The 17,440-nt window shown below is 48.4% G+C and overlaps 1 protein-coding gene across 2 annotated transcripts; it reads left to right on the top strand.

The window, feature by feature from the left end:
• Positions 1-5,048, top strand: LOC141948378 (transmembrane protein 209-like). 2 transcript variants are annotated; one of them, XM_074880725.1, is made up of 6 exons: positions 1-137; positions 1,859-1,998; positions 2,114-2,172; positions 2,932-3,063; positions 4,054-4,289; positions 4,943-5,048. In XM_074880725.1, exons 2-6 carry the CDS (start codon positions 1,862-1,864, stop codon positions 4,970-4,972), a joined length of 594 nt encoding a protein of 197 aa, XP_074736826.1. In that variant the 5' UTR covers positions 1-137; positions 1,859-1,861; the 3' UTR covers positions 4,973-5,048. The 2 variants fall into 2 exon arrangements, with proteins under 2 accessions (XP_074736826.1, XP_074736827.1); XM_074880726.1 differs by lacking the exon at positions 1-137 and having other exon boundaries at positions 1,562-1,998.
• The last annotated feature ends 12,392 nt before the right edge of the window (positions 5,049-17,440 follow it).

The raw sequence follows: 17,440 nt of genomic DNA, 5'->3' as shown, positions 1-17,440 counted from the left end.
GTTGGCTCTGAGGGTTGTGCGGACCGCGCTCTGCCGGGCACCCCCCGCCTTCTCCTGGCTGGAAAAAGGGGAACCCCTGCGCTGCCTGAGGGGAAGGGGGTGTCTCCTCACCTCTCCGGAGCCCCAGCTCTGCGCAGGTACTGTGGCTGCCCCCCCGCCCCGGCACCGCCTGGCTGCTGGGGCCTGCACAGGGTCGGGAGGGTCTGAGGGAGAGATGTGGGGCCGCGTGTGTGTGGTGGGTCAGGGCTGGGGGGGATGTGGGGCCGCCTGTGTGTGGTGGGTCAGGGCTGGGGGGGATGTGGGTCCGTCTGTGTGTGGTGGGTCAGGGCTGGGGGGGATGTGGGGCCGCGTGTGTGTGACAGGGGTTGGGATGGGGGGAGCTGTGGGGCCTCTTCTGTGTGAGGGGGGTGTGAGCTGTGGGGCTGCCGGTGTGTAACGGTGAGGTCTGGTTGGGGGGAGCGGTGAGGCAGCTCCTCTGACAGTGGGGGGTGGGTGGGGGGAGCTGTGGAGACCCCCCCGGGGTGGTGTGGGGGGGGGGGGTGGTTGGGGGCAGCTGTGGAGGCTGCCTGCGTGTGACAGTGGGGTCTGTGCAGGGGCAGCTCCGAGGGTCCCTGTGCGTGGCAGGGGAAGCTGTGGCAGTTGTTGGTGTGTGACAGGGCTGGGGGGAGGGTGCCGTGGGGCGTGGGGAGCTGGGGCTGTGTGTGGCAGAGGGGATGGCGTGGGGGGAGGCTGGGGGGTTTGGGGCAAGGGGAGGTGTGGGGGACCTCCCTGTGTGGCCCTGGGGTCAGCGCCTGCTGGGGTGTCAGGGTGAGGCCTCCCCTCGTGCCTGTGCCTTAGCAGAAGAGGGCAGGGGACATGGCAGGACATAGTTCAGTCTGGAGGTGAAAACCCCACACCCAGCCCCCCTCAGCGAGGAGAAAGGGACCAAATGTCCCTTTGATTTCAGTGCCCTGAGAGTGCAGCTTCTGCAGGAGGACGTGGTTCAGGGAGAGGTTGGGAGCGTGAGGATGGGGAGAGGGTCTCTGCTTGGGGTCGCTGCCTTCGTCGGTGTGGGGAGGGAAGTCTTGGGGCTGAAACTGTGTGTAAAACCTGTCAAGAAAACTGCCAGGCACAGTGTTCTTGTAGAATTCTCCCAGTAATGCTGACGTTCACTATGTCACCGTTGAATCGTTGTACCAGTAAGGAGGTAGTGATGTATACGTGACGTATTTGTCCCAGAAAGCAAATTCTTTATGTTCCCCTCTGGGGACGAATGATGTGACGAGTTTTTAAGTGAGTGGCAGGAGGGAACAGCAGCATATTTTGGTGACAGGACTAGAAGAGAAAGTCACCAGGGTCATTTCTTTCAGATGTGGTATTAACTTTTAGATGTACCGAACCCGAGGACGTGGCTGTACAGTCTGAAAATCCTCTGTTCCCAACTGAAACGAGTGAGAATTTTCAATATTAGAACTGCAGAGCTGTGCAAGGCCTTTCCTTCCTCTGGCTCCGTTTGCTTGGAGAAGGCAGGAGCTTTGCCTCTTGCTGCTGAAGGATGTTATTTTTCAAAAGTGAGGTTGGAATCTGTCTCTGTCTTCTTACCTGCACCTCAGTGGAGAAGGTGGACGCTGCTCCTCAGTAATGAGGTGGCAGTGCTGACAGGAGGGTTCATTGAAGAAATATTACCTATTTTTACTGGTAAAAAGAATCTGTTGGGTTTTTTTTTTAAGATGCTAAGCATGACTCTGGCTAAAGGTAAAGTCCATTTACATAGTCTGTTTTGGATTACTGCTTTTTTTTCTTGAATCGTGTGCTGACTGAGGGTCTTACTGTACAAAAGTTGTCAAATTCTGTCATTTCTCTGTGTTTGTTGTTACAGATCATGGCACCAGAACAGAGTCCAGCAACTTCCGTCATCGAGACGGCCATCAAGATGAGGAAGGAGATGGAAGCCCGGAAAGGGCTCTTGGCCTGGGGACTCCTTAATGTGTCTCTCGCAGGCATGATCTGTACTGAAATGTATGTTAATTGTTACACCTGAGTCAAACAAGCAAAGCCTCCTCCTTTGTATCTCCCTAAATATTTCCCGGGACTGAATAGTTGCAAAATGAGAACTTCTTTTGTTTCTTTTCAGGACTGGAAAGCTCATAAGCTCATATTACAACATCTCATGCTGGCCACTCTGGTATCTTGGTGAGTTGCTGCAGCATTTAAATAGTTTTCAGGGGTCTTTTCTTTTTTTCACTTGTCAGTTTGATTGCTGGAGAGGTAGTCTTTAACTAGCTTTTTTTTTAGGGAAAAAAAAAGGGGTTTTTTGTTTGTTTTAAATTTAAACCAAAGCTTTGGTTTGCTTTCTGCTGTCTCCCTTGAAACTTGGAATTTCATCTGTTCTAGTGACAGGTAAGGAGTGTTAGCAGCTTTCTTAGATAGGAAGAACTTCCTTGGTGCATTAAATCTGTTGACCGTGTAGAGGAAGGCTTTGGGGAACACGGCAGATTTTCCTGCTCTATTGTACCGTGGGCGTGGATGGCATTTCACAAGAATTAAAGTTTGTTTCGGAGGCGCAGACTCTAAGCCAGCTGTATCAAATATGATTAGAGGATGAAGCAAGAGGAGGAGAAAAATCATGAGATGAGTGACAGATGATTTGACAGAAGATGGTTTTTGAGAAAGACTGTGAAACTTCATTGTAGTAGATTTGGAAAACGACTGTCCATCTTTAAAAATTCAATTCTAGCAGCATCAATTAATCTCAATACAGAAAGGAGAATTATCTCCCATGGTTCTGGCATAAAAAAGTGAAGAAATCTTAGCTATTGCCCAAACTGGTACTTACTGACAGCACTAATAATTAGACCTGTTTTTAATGGGTATATGCCCGTTTTTGCAAACAAGACACTTTGGTTATTCCCCGTGCTCAAGCTACAGTAAAAACTTCTCTGTTTCTTCTAGAACTCGCACTCGCATCTCTCTTCAGCCTGAACGCCGCCTTTGATTTCTGGGTGTACTTCAAATACACAGTGGCACCGACCAGCTTGGTCGTGAGTCCTCGCCAGCAGACCCTGCTGGGGTTGCAGAATGCAGGTGGGTGCAGTAAATATCTCTGGCAGCTCTTTTTATTCTTGTTTGTTTGTTTGTTTCAAGATGGTGTCTTTCTCAACGGCAGGATTCTTTAGCGAAGCGAGTTCTGAATGGGCTCATCTGACAGGAGCGGTGACTGAATTACCCGCAGCATGTTAAAATTCACCACGTCAAGTGATAATTTGATGAGTGTTTGTGGGGAGAACTGGAGGGGAAACAAACACAGACGGTGGAAAAGGGCAGGATGAGAGCGGCTGCTGAAGGACAGGGAGGGGCTTGAACACTGTGAGGTTGGGCAAGGAATTTGTGGGTTATCCATGGAACTAGGAGCAAGGCAGAGAGCGCAGGTTCATATTTAATTTTGATGTCCTACTGCTGTCACGCTGGGTAAGGAGAACCAAATGAGAGGGACAGACAGACCTTCGTGTGAAGTCTGAAAATGAGCCTAGAGAGTGGTCACTCAGAAAGCTTTTGAAGATCAAAGCAAAGTTCTGAAAAGAACCTGACAGGGCAAATATACCAAAAGCAAAATGCTGGCACGGCAGTATTGCACTCTGCTCGTCTGCCCCTAGAAAATGGGAAGCAGACGGTTGTAACGCTGTAGCACCAAGGTTCGAGCATCTCCTGTGTTTATTTGCACCCATCAACTGAGACATTCAACGCCTAAAGATGCCCAGAGTAGGCAGGTGGAGGAGCTGATGAGATAGGCGATGGAGTAGAGAACCCCCCTGGGTTACGCAAGGTGCCTGGTAACACTGAACTGAAATCCGAAGCTGCAGGATTTGTGCTGAGTTGTGGTCCTGTGTCAAAGTTTTCTCTTTTTTTCTGTCAGTGGCTTGACTGCTGAGTTCTGTAGGGGCCAGATTTTTCTAGCGTCCCTTCTAGCATCTTTTTTAAATCGCCTTAAGATAGCGTTGTGTGTGCGTTTAAAGCGGGGAGGAGAGTTTGGGGCTGCTGCATCCGCAATGCTAATTCTGTTTTTCCTTCTTGCAGCGGTACAAACAACTGCACCGCGTGAGCTGGCGGCAAGGAAAGCCCCGTCCTGGACACCTTCTCCGCTCCGGGGCCAGAGCGTGCTGAGTTACAGCCCGTCCCGCTGCCCTCGCGCCCGCCCGAAGTTTGCTACTGGTTGTACCCCAGGATACAGCCCTCAGCGATGGGCTCTGCCAAGCAGCAGCACTTCTTACGGCAGTGCTGGAACCTATTCCCCGAGCAGCAGCTCCCGTCAGGTAAGGACCAGGCCAGCTCCTGAGGGTGCAGTTGGGGTCTTTGTTTGGTGCCCTGTGCCGCTGAAGGGGAGCAGCACCCAGCAGAGAGCTGTCTGTGTGTGTGTTTGCTCCTTTTGCAAAGTGGATTTAAATTTGTCATATGGGGATTTGTCCTTCTTCCCTAGTGCCGCTTCCTTTGGTTTAGAGCAGCTGGTTTGTTTCGGAACAAAGCAAAACCCAGCAATCAAAATGGAAGTGCAAAGGCGACCAAAAAACCCCAACCCAGACCCCAAACCCCAAACGAGTCTTTTATATTCATGGCGTTTAGAAATCAAGGTGGAATTCTGCTTCCTTCCTTTTGGGGGGAAAAAACCCCCTTGGGTTTGTTTCAAAGCAGAGTTGTTCAGTATTTGCCAAAAAACCTTTTTATACATGGGGGAGGAGAATCTCTTGGAAATTCTGGCAAATGAGGGTGCTGGAAGCGTAGAGTTCTAATAGTTTTTTTCAAAGGGGAATAAAAATCCATATGCCCCCGATGCTGAAGGGCTCTGTGAGTCGTAAAGTGCCAAAACCCCATTTGTCCATAACAGCTGTGAGAACTGCAGCGGGGGCGGGGAACCCCCTGTGTTTTGGTGTGAGAAAATATATTTTTGTGCTGTATTTTCTCTCTGCAGGGTGGGGGGAGCTGCTGGTTTTTGGCGTGAACCGTCTGTTCCTGGAGATTCTCGTCCCCCAGCAGCCGCCGGGTTTTTCCTGTATTAAAGGAGTTGTTTGAGCAAACGCTGGTTTGGGTTTTTCTGGGGGCTCAGCACCGCTCGGTCCCTCGCTGCACCCAGGGGGGACTTGGAAGAACCGGGTTTAGCTGGGCTTGACCCCCCCACCTCCCGCCTCCGCCCCCAGCCCCGTTACTCGCCTGCCAAAGGCTCGTGATGGGCAGAAATTCTCTTTTTTTGGACCCAAATCTGGGTGTTTCTCAAGAAGCAGCCCCGGGGCCCAGGTCCCTGCGCACCCCGATAGCTCTGCACCCCGATGATGATGCCCTGCGCCTGTTCCCCAGGCACCCCCAGAAACCACACACCCCGTGTACCCCAATATACCATGTACCCCAACACCCCATGTACCCCAATATACTGTGTACCCCAACACACCATGTACTCCAGTCCCTGTGTACCCCAATACATTGTGCTCCCCGTGTACCCCAATATACTCTACCCCAACACGTTGTGCACCCCACTCCCTGTGCACCCCAATACACTCTGCACCCCAGTCCCCGTGTACCCCAACATACTGTGGCCCCCCCTCCCCTGCACTACGGTGCACTGCGCACCCAGGTAAACCCTGCACCCCACTCCCTGGGCACCCCAGATTCTTCTGCCCCCCGCACCCCGATACACCACTCACCCCGCTTCCCATGCACCCCGATACACCACACCCCCCCTTCCCGCATGCCGCAGCCCCACGCACCCCAATACACCACGCACCCCGATTCCCGTGCCTCCCCGACCCTGTGCGCCCCCCCCCACCGTGCACCTCGGTTCCCCTGCACCCCGATACACCACACCGGCCGTCCGAGCACACCCCACATCCTTGGGCACCCCGATACACCGCGCCCCCCCTGGATCCCTGTGCATCCCTGCCCCCGTGTACCCCGATATAGCTCACACTCTGTTTTCTGGGCACCCCCATACACCGTGCACCCCAGCCCCCCCGCACCCCGATACACCGCGCACCCCGTTATCAGGCGCACTCCAGGCCCCCGGCGGAGGCAGGTCGGCCCCGGCCCCTCCCGGTGTGAAGGGGGGCGGTTCTGGGGAGTGTGGGGGGGACCACGCCTCGCGCATGCCCGGCACCTCCCGTTAAATACCGGCGGGGCAGGACGGACCCACCGACCGACCGACAGACGCCGCCATGCCCAGCGAGGGGGAGCCCGGCACCCCCCGCCCCTTCCCCTCCGCTGCTGCCGCACAGAGGATGCGCCCAGTGAGTGGGGGGAGGGCGGCACCTGAGGGGGGGTCCCCCCTTTCCCGACAATTATACCAGGCACTGGGAGGGTCCCCCCCGTCCTGGGTACCAGGGGGTTCCCCCTCCTGAGCATCACACTGGGCACTGATGGGGTGTGTGTCCCCAGTCCTGGGCATGCTGGGGGCGCCCCCCCATCCTGGGTATCAGAGGGTCCCCCCTCCTGAGCATCACACTGGGGGGGGATTTCTGCGGCCGAAAACGCCGCGGAGGCCAACAAGCTCTCTGGCAACTCTAAGGTGGGTGGCTGTGGCGTGGGTGGGGGCACCCACGGGTGCTCCTGGATGGCTGTAATGGGGTTTCTTTTTCTTCCCTCCACCCCCCCAAAAAAATAAATTTAAAAAATCTCCGCAGTTTGGCTTCAAGAAACGGAAGGGCCACAGGACGGCGCGGCCCTGGGAGCACCGATCAGAGATCGTCAATGATAAAGACAAATAAAACTCTTTCCCTGTGACTTAGGGCATCCGCGTCCCTGTAGCTACATCCCACCCCACTTCTGGAAATATTTTTGTCTTTCGAAACCGTAATTGAAACTATGTTCATGACATGCCCCGAAGACTGGTATATCAAAACAAAGCAAGGTATGTTAAAGAGGAAACAAACACAAAAATATTTTAAAAAGCTGAAAATTCTGTTTATAAATATTCTTTGCTTTGCTTCTTTCCTCATTTCTTCTTTGTTTCATTTTTACTGACACTTTCTAAACATTTCCATCCTACTCAGGCCTGCAGCATAAAGGACAGATATTTCCATGTCTTGCAGAGTGATAAATCAAATCGACTTGTAACGGAATGGGCTTCGCTCTGCTTTGGCCTTTACTATCCCGTGCACCCACCCCCGTGAATGGCAGCTGGCTTCAGCCCCTGCTCCTCCTCCTGTCGGGATTCTAAACCAGCACCTCATACAAAGTCCACCTCAGTTTCCCTTGACGTTTCAATTCTCTATTCTTCCAGTGATCAAAAATGTCCATAAATTTCCATCCGTCAGCGAGTCCTTTCTTGTCGTTGGTTCTGCTCCTGATCACACGCTCTGTTGGGCCGTTCCAGGCCCATCGAGTCACCCCTCTTCAAACCACCCTCTTGCTTCCTCTGATTTCCACAACCTTCTCTCCATGTTCCATTTCACATTTCTAATTTCTGAGACGTTGATCTTATAACCTTGAAGAATATTAAAACTAGACGCTTTATCACCCATTTCTTATGTCTGTATCAGTTAAAATATTATATTAAATATAATATAAATTGTATTTATACATATATAATCTATAATATAGATAATATATACATATATACTATATATCAAATTTAATTATATCTAATAAAAATTATATTAATTATAAATATAATAAAAAATTAAATTAAAGGTTTCGATTCATCTGTCTTTATCCACGGATTAACTGGGCTGGGTTTTTGGCCAACCATATGACGAATGAGCAGCACAGCGTGGTTTTACGTCTTCAGACTATTTGAACACCTGCATCCTTACGATAGTTTACTGATTTCTAATCTCCTATTCTAATGACCATTGAATTCTTATTTCTACGATCTCATTTATTTGTAAGTAATCATTAAAAAAGAGATTTTCATCTATTTCTTAACAGTCAAGGAGCTCTACTCCAACCTCAACGTCATCCGGGGCTCCGGAGGTGGGTGGCCTTGGGGACAACCCTGTGCGGTGACGGCGTGGGTTTGGGCCGTTGCGGGTGACAACGGTCCCATCCGGTGCCTCCCCTCCCGTGGGATCCACAGTGACGTGTGGGAACATCCTCTGCCCGCTGCTCTTCGGCTGGTGGCTCTCGCTCCTCCACGTCCTCGCGGCTGCCGTGATGTTTGTCACCATTGTGGGGGCTCCTTATGATGAGTCCTGGATTTGGGACCCCCAGGAAGGGCTGGGTGAGCCCAAAATGGCTCTGATGGGTGCTGGGGTCTCCCGGGTCTCTGCAGGGTGGCCCTGGAGGGGACACGTGTGTCCCCAGCAGAGCTGATGCTCGTGTCCCCGCAGGGCGGCTCTGCTGGGACCTGGCCGGGTATTTCCTCCGGCCCTTTGGCAAAGGGATCCAGAAAGTGGCGGGAACGGCGCGCTCCGAATGGGGACCCTCTGGGGGATGAACCGAGGGGTCCCGTGCCGCACCCTGACCCCCTTATAAATAATAACAACTTCCGAGGTTGTGAAAGCCTTTCAGGAAGGAAAGTTTTGTAGCAGGCCCACAGTAACCTTCTGCTGAGGGCCAGCAGGTGTCAGCAGAAAACACAGAATTAACTAAGGTCTTACTGGAGCACAGCAGACATGACAGATAATCAAAAGGCCACTGCAGGAGTGTTACTGATTTGTTATTAATTTGAGCTGATTTTAATGATTTTTGGTGATTTGGATTTAAATAAGTAATGATTTAGAGTAACCATAGAACCAGTTATGCTGCTACAAACTCCTGTGTAAAGTCCCAGGCTAAGGCCACGTAGACTAGTGATAATCATTAACCAGATTTCTAGTCAAAGAATAAGACTCGTGATGATGCCATCGTTAGACTGTGCGGTCAGGACGATTTATCGCCCTGTAGACCAGGTATTTTAGAAGTTGCATTGTGAAAGGGCCTCGAAGCATGTTAAAATCGCAATGTGAGCCAAAATCCTTGAGTCAGGGGCATTGGAGGGTCTTTCTTTTGAGTCAGCAGTCCGTGGTGGTCACAAAAGCAGCCCCCTGACTCGTTTCAGGACTCGGGTGCACGTGACCGGAAAGAGGTGGGAATATGAAAATGAGTTATGGGAATTATCACGTTTGTGTATGAGAACTTGATTAATCTGTCTGACTGTATCCTCTATAATCAGCACGCGACACGAGTTAGGTGTGCGTTGTTGGTGAGACGACTCCCCTGCGCACCCGGCCGTTAGTAAAGGAGTGTCTGCTCATCTACATCCCATCGGTGTCGCTAAGTTCTTTTATCCCGTTTTGGTGAAACTTTCACGCACCCTTTCAGTTTAAAGCTTCTTTCCATGTTGCCCAGCCTGTTAGCAAAGGTAGTTTTGTCCCACTTCATCAGGTGAATCCCATCTCTTCCCCAGGGAGGGTCTCAAGGTCATAGAGACCCACTGCTAACACCAGTGGCACAATCGTCTACCTGCAGGGTCTGTTCCCTTTGCCACCCACCAGCAGGACTGAGAAGAAGATCACCTGCATCCGAATGCCTTTGAACATCGTGTCCAGAGTCATGTCGTCATGCCTGACACTTTCCAGGTGTCCTGGGGCAGGATCAGTGGTGCTCGTGTGGAAGAGCAACTGGGGAAACATTTCAAGGGCTGGACAAGCTTCAGCAGCCTCTCAGCACTGCACCCTTGGGTGAAGGAGAGCTGACAGGGCTCCTGGAACCTGCTGGAGGAGCAAAGGCTGCACCGAGGGAGAGACATCAGTAAAGGAGGGGAGATGCTGGGGGAGAGAGAGGTGGGGTAGCGTGTTGGTGTCTATACTCTGGTGAGAAACTGTGGGAGAGAGGCAAGTCGACATCGGCCTGTCAGCCCTGCACAGCCCCTGAGAAGCAGCAAGGCTTTGATGAGAAACAGGCCTGGGGAGAAATGTCAGAAACTGCCGAGTTGTGCCGAGGTGGCAGAGGAAAAACAACGGCCAGCTGCAACACTGAGCTGTGGGAAAGTGCTGAGCTGTGAGAAGTTACCGCCGCGTGAACGAGAGGGTGATTGGTCTGCACAGCGCGTGTTAGAGGGGTCTGATGCTGATAGGAGAAAAGGTTGATAGCTGTCTAATTGCTGATTTGCTAATGATGAAGTAAGAGCTTTAACAAGAGCATAAGCATGTACTACTGTAATAGTAAAGGGTCTTTCCTTCTGCACTTCATGGAGAGTCTGTGCCTCAACTGCCACAAGGCTCTGCACGGGAACCTCTCCTGCCCAGCCATGGGACGTGCCACCAAGACTCACCCAAAAGTGGCAACGCAGGAGCCAGTGGGCCAGACAAAGATGAGGGAGGTCCTTTCCTCATCACTGCCTTCCCCCTCTTCTTCTGTCAGGAAGATGCAGGAGCAGGGCTTCTCCATAATGGAAAGAGCTGAGGCCAAAGGTAAACAGCACAGGCTGTGCTCCTCGTGGAACAGCATGCAGTCCCACAGGATCAGAAAAAAATGAACAAAGTAAGGTTGCCTACATTCAGTTGCCTTTCCACACTGCCCCGCTACTAGCCAAAATCAGAGATAGGTAATTCTACTCAGCACACTCTCAAGAGTTTCATTATTTCTTAGCAGTTCTATGGGAGAAAGTGCCTGGCGTACCCTGTTTATTAATGCCATTCAGAAAGCAAAGTCTAGATGCAAACTATAAGCAACATCATAGGTTTGTTACTTTTGGCTTCTCTCCATCCAAGAAGAAGCGTCTTTCCAGCACCAGCCTCATGAGATTCTCATGTGCTGAAGTTTGCCTCATGGGCACACTGGGAAATGCTCAAAAGAACCTTGAAGTCCCTTACTGCAATTCTTTAAGGGGGCAGGCAGGGTGTTTAAGCTTCTCACATAGCAGGTGCACTCCAGCATCTCCCAGGGCATTGGTGCCCAGCCTCAACTCCAGCAGGGTCTGGTTGGTGCTGAGCACGGTGGCCAGATCACCACGGCAGGCAGTTGTGAGACTGCAAGCCCACAACCTGCAGGAAAGAAGCACAGAGAGGGCCCTGAGTTTCAGCCCATGTCTGCTTTGATAACCCCAACCACCAGCCCCTCTCCTGGCCAAGCAACAGTGAGAATGGCCAGAAACCCTGCACAGAAATGGCCAATGACAGACCACAGTCTATTCCCTGCCCTAGAAATCTGATCTGATTTCCAGTCTTTTCTGTCTTGGGTCTTGCCTATGAACCCTCTAAAGAGAAGATAAAACCAGTAGGAAATTCTGGTCACAGGGATCTTCTGAGAGCATGAGCCATGTGACACTGCCTGCTGGTGTTTCCATTCATGTCAGCAGAGGCACAGGGCTGGATTCCAATGCCTGAGAAGCAGTGTCCACTGCTGTGTGCCTCGGGGTTACCCAGATACCCTGGTGGCGTTGTCTGAAAAGGATTACACAGGCCTTACACAAAAGCCCTAACCCTCTGAAAGGGTTTACTGGAGTTCCTGGACTGCATATGTACATGTTTCTTTCCTTTCCTTTCTTATAGATTTATAAGAGACCACATTGCTTATTACCCTTTTCCACGTCTAAAATGTTTTCTAGCCCAAATAAAACCTTTTAACCAGTTCTCTGGTGTTGTTTCACCTTAATTTAACCCGAGGGGATCACAGAACCGTTGTGACTCTCTGGGCTTCCAGTCCGGGTCGCGCCAGGTGCCACCACTGCAGATGCAGATCCCACTGCAGATCCCACTGCAGATGCAGATCCCACTGCAGATCCCACTGCAGATGCAGATCCCACTGCAGATCCCACTGCAGATGCAGATCCCACTGCAGATCCCACTGCAGATCCCACTGCAGATCCCGCTGCAGATGCAGATCCCACTGCAGATCCCACTGTTTTGCTGATCAGGGATATCAATTAAACTCAGACACCAGAGTGAAAAGAGCAGGCGTATTTTACTAGAAATAACTAAATAATATAACAGAATAATACAGAAAACATACAGTAAGAAAAGACAGAATAGTGCACTTAAACAAACAGGAAAATACAGGGTAATGCATCAAATCATTACTGCCTGAGAGAGAGAATAGTGATTAAGAAAGATACATCACCACTTGCACACTTTACCATCATCCAGATCCGCAGTCGCTGGGCAGCCCCGGTTACAGCGAGGATTTGGAGAGCCTGTCCCGGCAAGTGGGAAATCCTACGCGGTGCGTGCACCTGTAGGTGAGGCTTCCAAAGTCGCTGTGAGCGGGCCCAGCCTTATATACCTAACAATCAATAAGCCAGAATAGCTGACACCTTTGTTTTAAGCGGAAATATCTGGTTTTCATCTCAGTTAGGTTCCCCCCAGAGCCTGGCCAGGGCTTAAGGGAGAAGCTAAGGGAGTTTCCCTGCTTATCTAGTTAATTTATGAGCAAGGTCACAAGGCCAGACAACTGTTTCCGTGGCCTTGTTATCTTGCTCACACATAAAGAAAAAGATAAAGATACATTCAACATAGACATGTTTTATGATGTTTAAGCTACATTTTCTATGCATATTTCACTAATGACTACACACTGGGTTAGCAGTTTCAGTTCAGGGCCTGTTGCTCAGGCTTCAGTATTCCCACCTTTTACATCAGAACAGTTGGTTTGCTATAACTTAGTATAATACCTGTTAGCACAATGGTTATCAGTTATAAAATGTACAGGATTCATCTATAGGTCAACTCTGGCTTGGGCTTATTGTCCAAGCCTTAGCACTTCATTCGGTCCTTTGACCTACAGGTGAATCATGGCTCTCAAACCATCTCTATGGTTAGTGACATTAGTTTTCGTTCATCAGTTGATGATGTTTTGTCAGGCATGTCCCGATCCAATATCAGGGAGGGTTCTTAAATGATCTTAGTAGTGATCTTAAGACACAAACGAGGTTAGATACCATGCAACCTTGTAAACTCTATTTCCTGTAACAAGCAATAACAGCAATAGGACAGAGGGAAGAAGAAAGAAAAAGTCAGAATACCTAAGCAAGCAAACAGAAGAGATGCAGCAAAATCAGTCACCACCACGAATCCAGTGATGTCCTGTTGGTTCAGTCTCTCCTGAAATCCCAGCTCTGAGCCCTGAGAGAGGAGTACGCAGTCTTTTCATTGTCCAAGTCCCCACAATTTCTCCAAAGAGTCCACCCATTTCCACGGAGCTCATTGTCATACGTGCCGCTCCGTGTTCCTCCAGGTGCGCATGTCCAGGTGTTCTCAGTGGTCGTGCTGGAGAAGGGGTGTCGGCCTGTGGTGTCTTCAGCTTCTGCACGCCTTCCTCACCCTGATTTTTCCTCCACCTGGCTCGTGCACAAGCGCAGCTTGGCAGACACTGCCAAGGATGATGTTGTTCTGGCTTCAGGCAGATATAGTGGTTTCTTCGGGGACAATTCATCTCCTTCAGAGCGTACTCCTTCACAGGACAGGATGTTGAGGCCAGGTAGTGGTAGTGGTGCAGCAGCAATGTCGAGGCAATACAGTCTCTCACACTGCCCCATGGCTTGACATTGCTGTCCTCGCGGTGGCACAGAGGATAGAGATATAAAGAGAGAGAGAAAGAAAGGACAGAAATAGCGTGCAACATGACAACTAACGATATTTCTGACTAACATATAACTAATAACATCTTTAACAGATATATAAATTTTCTGTTAATAAACATGTAACTAACAATATCTTTAACAAATACGAATATCTTCAGTTAACAAGCACATAGCTAACAACATCTCTAACAAACATGTCATGCTCAAAATTAACTAACTCTACAAAACCAAAACATTCTACAAACCAATTTTAAGGTTGCAAGGAATCAGTAGAAGAACACAACGGCAGTTTACATGATTGACATTCACAGGGACAAAAAAGTTGTATTATAAGAACAAATAAGAAAATGATTATCAAGGCTAAGGCTATAAAGTGAATTGAAATTATTACTAACATATTATCCATTATTTTTCCGTGATTCTGGTAATATATCACTGAGTGTTTGTGGCTCTGGTAGCCCACGCAGTCTGTTGCCCTGCTCTGCCGAAGTTGGGGTCAGCATACGCAGCAGGAAAATCGCTTTCCACGCCCCTTTATCCTAAAGCACATGTGTCATCTGGGCCTAGAAACTTCTACCCCAGATTTAAACAAAGGTAAATGAGCAATAACACTACAAATAACAAATAAAACAATATTAACACTGACAATGGTTAACAACATCCTAACCAAACATATAATAAAGGTAACAGTGACAATAACAATGTCAATTAACAATATTTTAACCAAACATATTTAACTAAAATGTGTCCCACGCTGGGCCTAATGGATGTACTCCCGGTCCTTGGGGACTGGGGGAAGAAGGTGGTTGTCTGCATGAACAAGTACAATTACAGGATGTTTTACATGGACACTTATAAGACCAACACATACATATCACAAGGGAAAATATTCTGGTTGTTGCTGTCAATTGTGGAGCTGAAGATGGTCTGGCTCGCTGGAGCTGGGGTCTGCCTTTGCAGCAGGAAAATGGATTTCCATGCCCCCCAGCCCAGAGTGCATGTGTGGTTTAGGTCTTGGTATTTCCATCTTGCCTTCATGGGCCCAGTAATGACTTTTTAAAGGCCAGGCCCCATTAGCAAAGGGACCTTCCCCTGATTTGGTGTCTGTTGTTTGCTCATAATACTGGTAACAGAATGACTTAAACCCACAAATTCGTTTTCCTCCCATTCTTGGTTAACACTTAGGAAGCCGGTGCTTCCCCCAGAACCAACGGAGAGGGGAACAGTCACCCAAAGCAATTTTTGCAATGATAGACAATACATCTTAGAAATATTAATAAGACAATGAACATCAACACTGTATAAAAATTTAAATTCACATAAGGATCCCCCGTCGTGACTCAGGATATCTTTCTCCGGGGGGTTTACCTGCAAGAAAAAGGAAAGAAAAGCTTCTCGGTTCATTTTGAGAACCGGAAGTGGGTTATAATTAGAAAGATGGGATAATCCACCTTGTATTAATTTTGTGCCCCTTTCCATGAGCATCTTTGGCTTTCCAGGTGTACTTGTTTATTGGGGTATCCAATACCAATAGTACTGCTCCCACCGTGGGGAGTTTGACTAAGACAGGTTGTCCTGGAAAATAAGATGGATTTCTGGGGTGGTCAGGGCCATGTGGGGCTGGCTTGATGCCCGCAATGCCACTGAATTCCCAGAAACTTCACTGTCTCAGACGGTCCTTGGATTTTTGCAGAGTTAATTTCCCAACCCTTCTGTTTCATATGATCTACCACTAATTCAAGAACTTGTTGTATTTCCTCCTCATCATTTCCTTGAATCAAAATATCATCTATATAGTGGCTTAATTGTGTGTGGGGAGGCAGCTGTATTTCATCTAAGTGTTCAGCTACAATTCTATAACAGATAGTGGGGCTGTGCAGCCACCCTTGTGAAAGCAAATGCTTTTCTGCAATTGGGATAGTAAAAAAAAAAAATAAAAACGCACTAGTTAAATTTATTACAGCGTACCAAGTTCCTGGATGTTTCTGAACTTCTTCTATTAAAGTGACAGTGTCTGGCACAGCTGCTGCAAGCGGTGCAGTATGTTTGTTTACTTCTCTAAAATCCACTGTCATTCTCTAGGATCCATCACTTTTCTTGACAGGCCACACCGGACTGCCACCTCAAAACTTCTACATCTAATAAATTTCTAATTGTCTGTGATATCTCTTCATGTCCTCCCAGAATTCTATATTGCCTCATTGTAACTAACTTAGTTGCAGCCAGGATCTGCTCAGGAGGCATTTTTTTTTTTTTTTTTTTTTTTTTTTTTACTTTGCTGACCGTAACAGGTCTGGTACTAATACAGGGTTTAACTCCAAATTGATACTGACTATCAGAAAGATTTAAAGTTAGTCTTTTTAGAATGTCTATAATGATTTTATATTCAGGAATGGGGACAATCATGACTGAATATAATAATTTTGGGAGGTTTCCTGTTTTCATTTCCATTTGTGTTTGTACAGTTTTAATTTATTTTCCTCCCAAACCTGTAATAATTACAGGTTGTCTTTTAAATTTCCTGGGATTCCCATATATTAAGGAGGCCTCTGCTCCAGTCTCAATTAGGGTATTTATAGTTTGTGGGGACCGGTTGTCCTCAATAAAAAACAAACAACAACAAAAGGAAAAAAAAAAAAAAACCAAACAACTTTAAGTTCTACATGGGGCCATCGGTCCTTCTGCACCCACTGCCCTGGAACTTGGCCATTACTTCATATGTGCTGATTATAATATTGATTCACCTCCCTTGCCTCCTGCAAAGGGTGCAAGTCAGAAAATGCTGCCCAATCCTCTTTCACCCACGGAACCAGTGATCCACTCACGGGGGGCCCTCCGTGGGCAGATGGAGGGTCCCGTTGAGGTTCGAGAAGGGGTGCCGTAGGCTGAGTTGTCCCTGGATCCTTAGTTTTAGCACTCTGCACTCTCTTGCTAGGTTTATTCAGCCCTCTCTGTGTATATATTCGCCACGGCTCGTTAGTTGGAACACCATAAATTTTTTCATGAGACATGCTGTCTTTTAACAAAGCCGTAAACATTTCCTTACGAGAAATCCTGTTTTCACTGCCTTTAGGGCTGTCTCGAGTATCTCGATTCCCTGCACTCCCTCGGGGGCTCCACTCTTCAAGGTCACGTAACTGTTGCACTTTTTCTATTACTTCATCGAGGGGATCCCCCATTTCATTAATGCAAAGGGGCATAATTACATTTTTATATGCCAGTGGAACGGTTTGAATCACTCTGTTTCTCATAGTGACCGACAAAGGATGCCACATCATAAAGTCAGCGTCTCCTACAAAAATAGCTGCTTTCATCCCTTCCTCTTTCATTCGCTGTATACAATCTCGCAAAGTATACCACTGCCGGTCAGATGCCAGCCAATCATTCTCTGGAGGATATTTGGTATTACATCCCAGAGCAGCCAGTGTTAACAAATTAATATCCTGAGTGTTGTTTTGAAATGCATCCTGCACAAAAGAATTTGAACTTAAAATCAAAAACCTTTTAGAATCTCCTGCGTCTAGGGTTAACCCTGCCACTCCCTGATCCTGCAAATGCACCATCCAAGAGAGCAAGGATTCCCCCGGTCTCTGCTTAAATCTTTCAGTTATATCATTTACTTCATACTGTGTATAATCCTCTATCATATCCTTCCTCACAGCTTGCCCACTATTAGGATCTCTACCAGGATCCCACTGCACACTCGCTTCTGCAATCACTGCATGAACTTTCTTACACTTTCTCCTTTTCCTATACTTATATTGTGCTACTCGCACCGCAGCTTTCTCTGCCACTGTCTGATAAGTATCCAGCTTATCAGCAAACAACTTATTCTGGCATTGCAACATCACTATTTGACTCTTCAAATCACACATCTGTCGCTCCATCTGGGAGCGCTCTAACAACAGCCTCTCTTTACTCTGGTGTTGTTTTCTACATGCAGTTAACAAAATCCACCCTTGTTTACTTGAATTTGTAGTT

The sequence above is a fragment of the Strix uralensis genome, chromosome 11 (genome assembly GCF_047716275.1).
Source record: "Strix uralensis isolate ZFMK-TIS-50842 chromosome 11, bStrUra1, whole genome shotgun sequence".
NCBI classification, from domain to species: Eukaryota; Metazoa; Chordata; class Aves; order Strigiformes; family Strigidae; genus Strix; species Strix uralensis.
The sequence above is the reverse complement of the archived record's forward strand: the minus strand, read 5'-3'. Positions and strand labels throughout refer to the sequence as shown.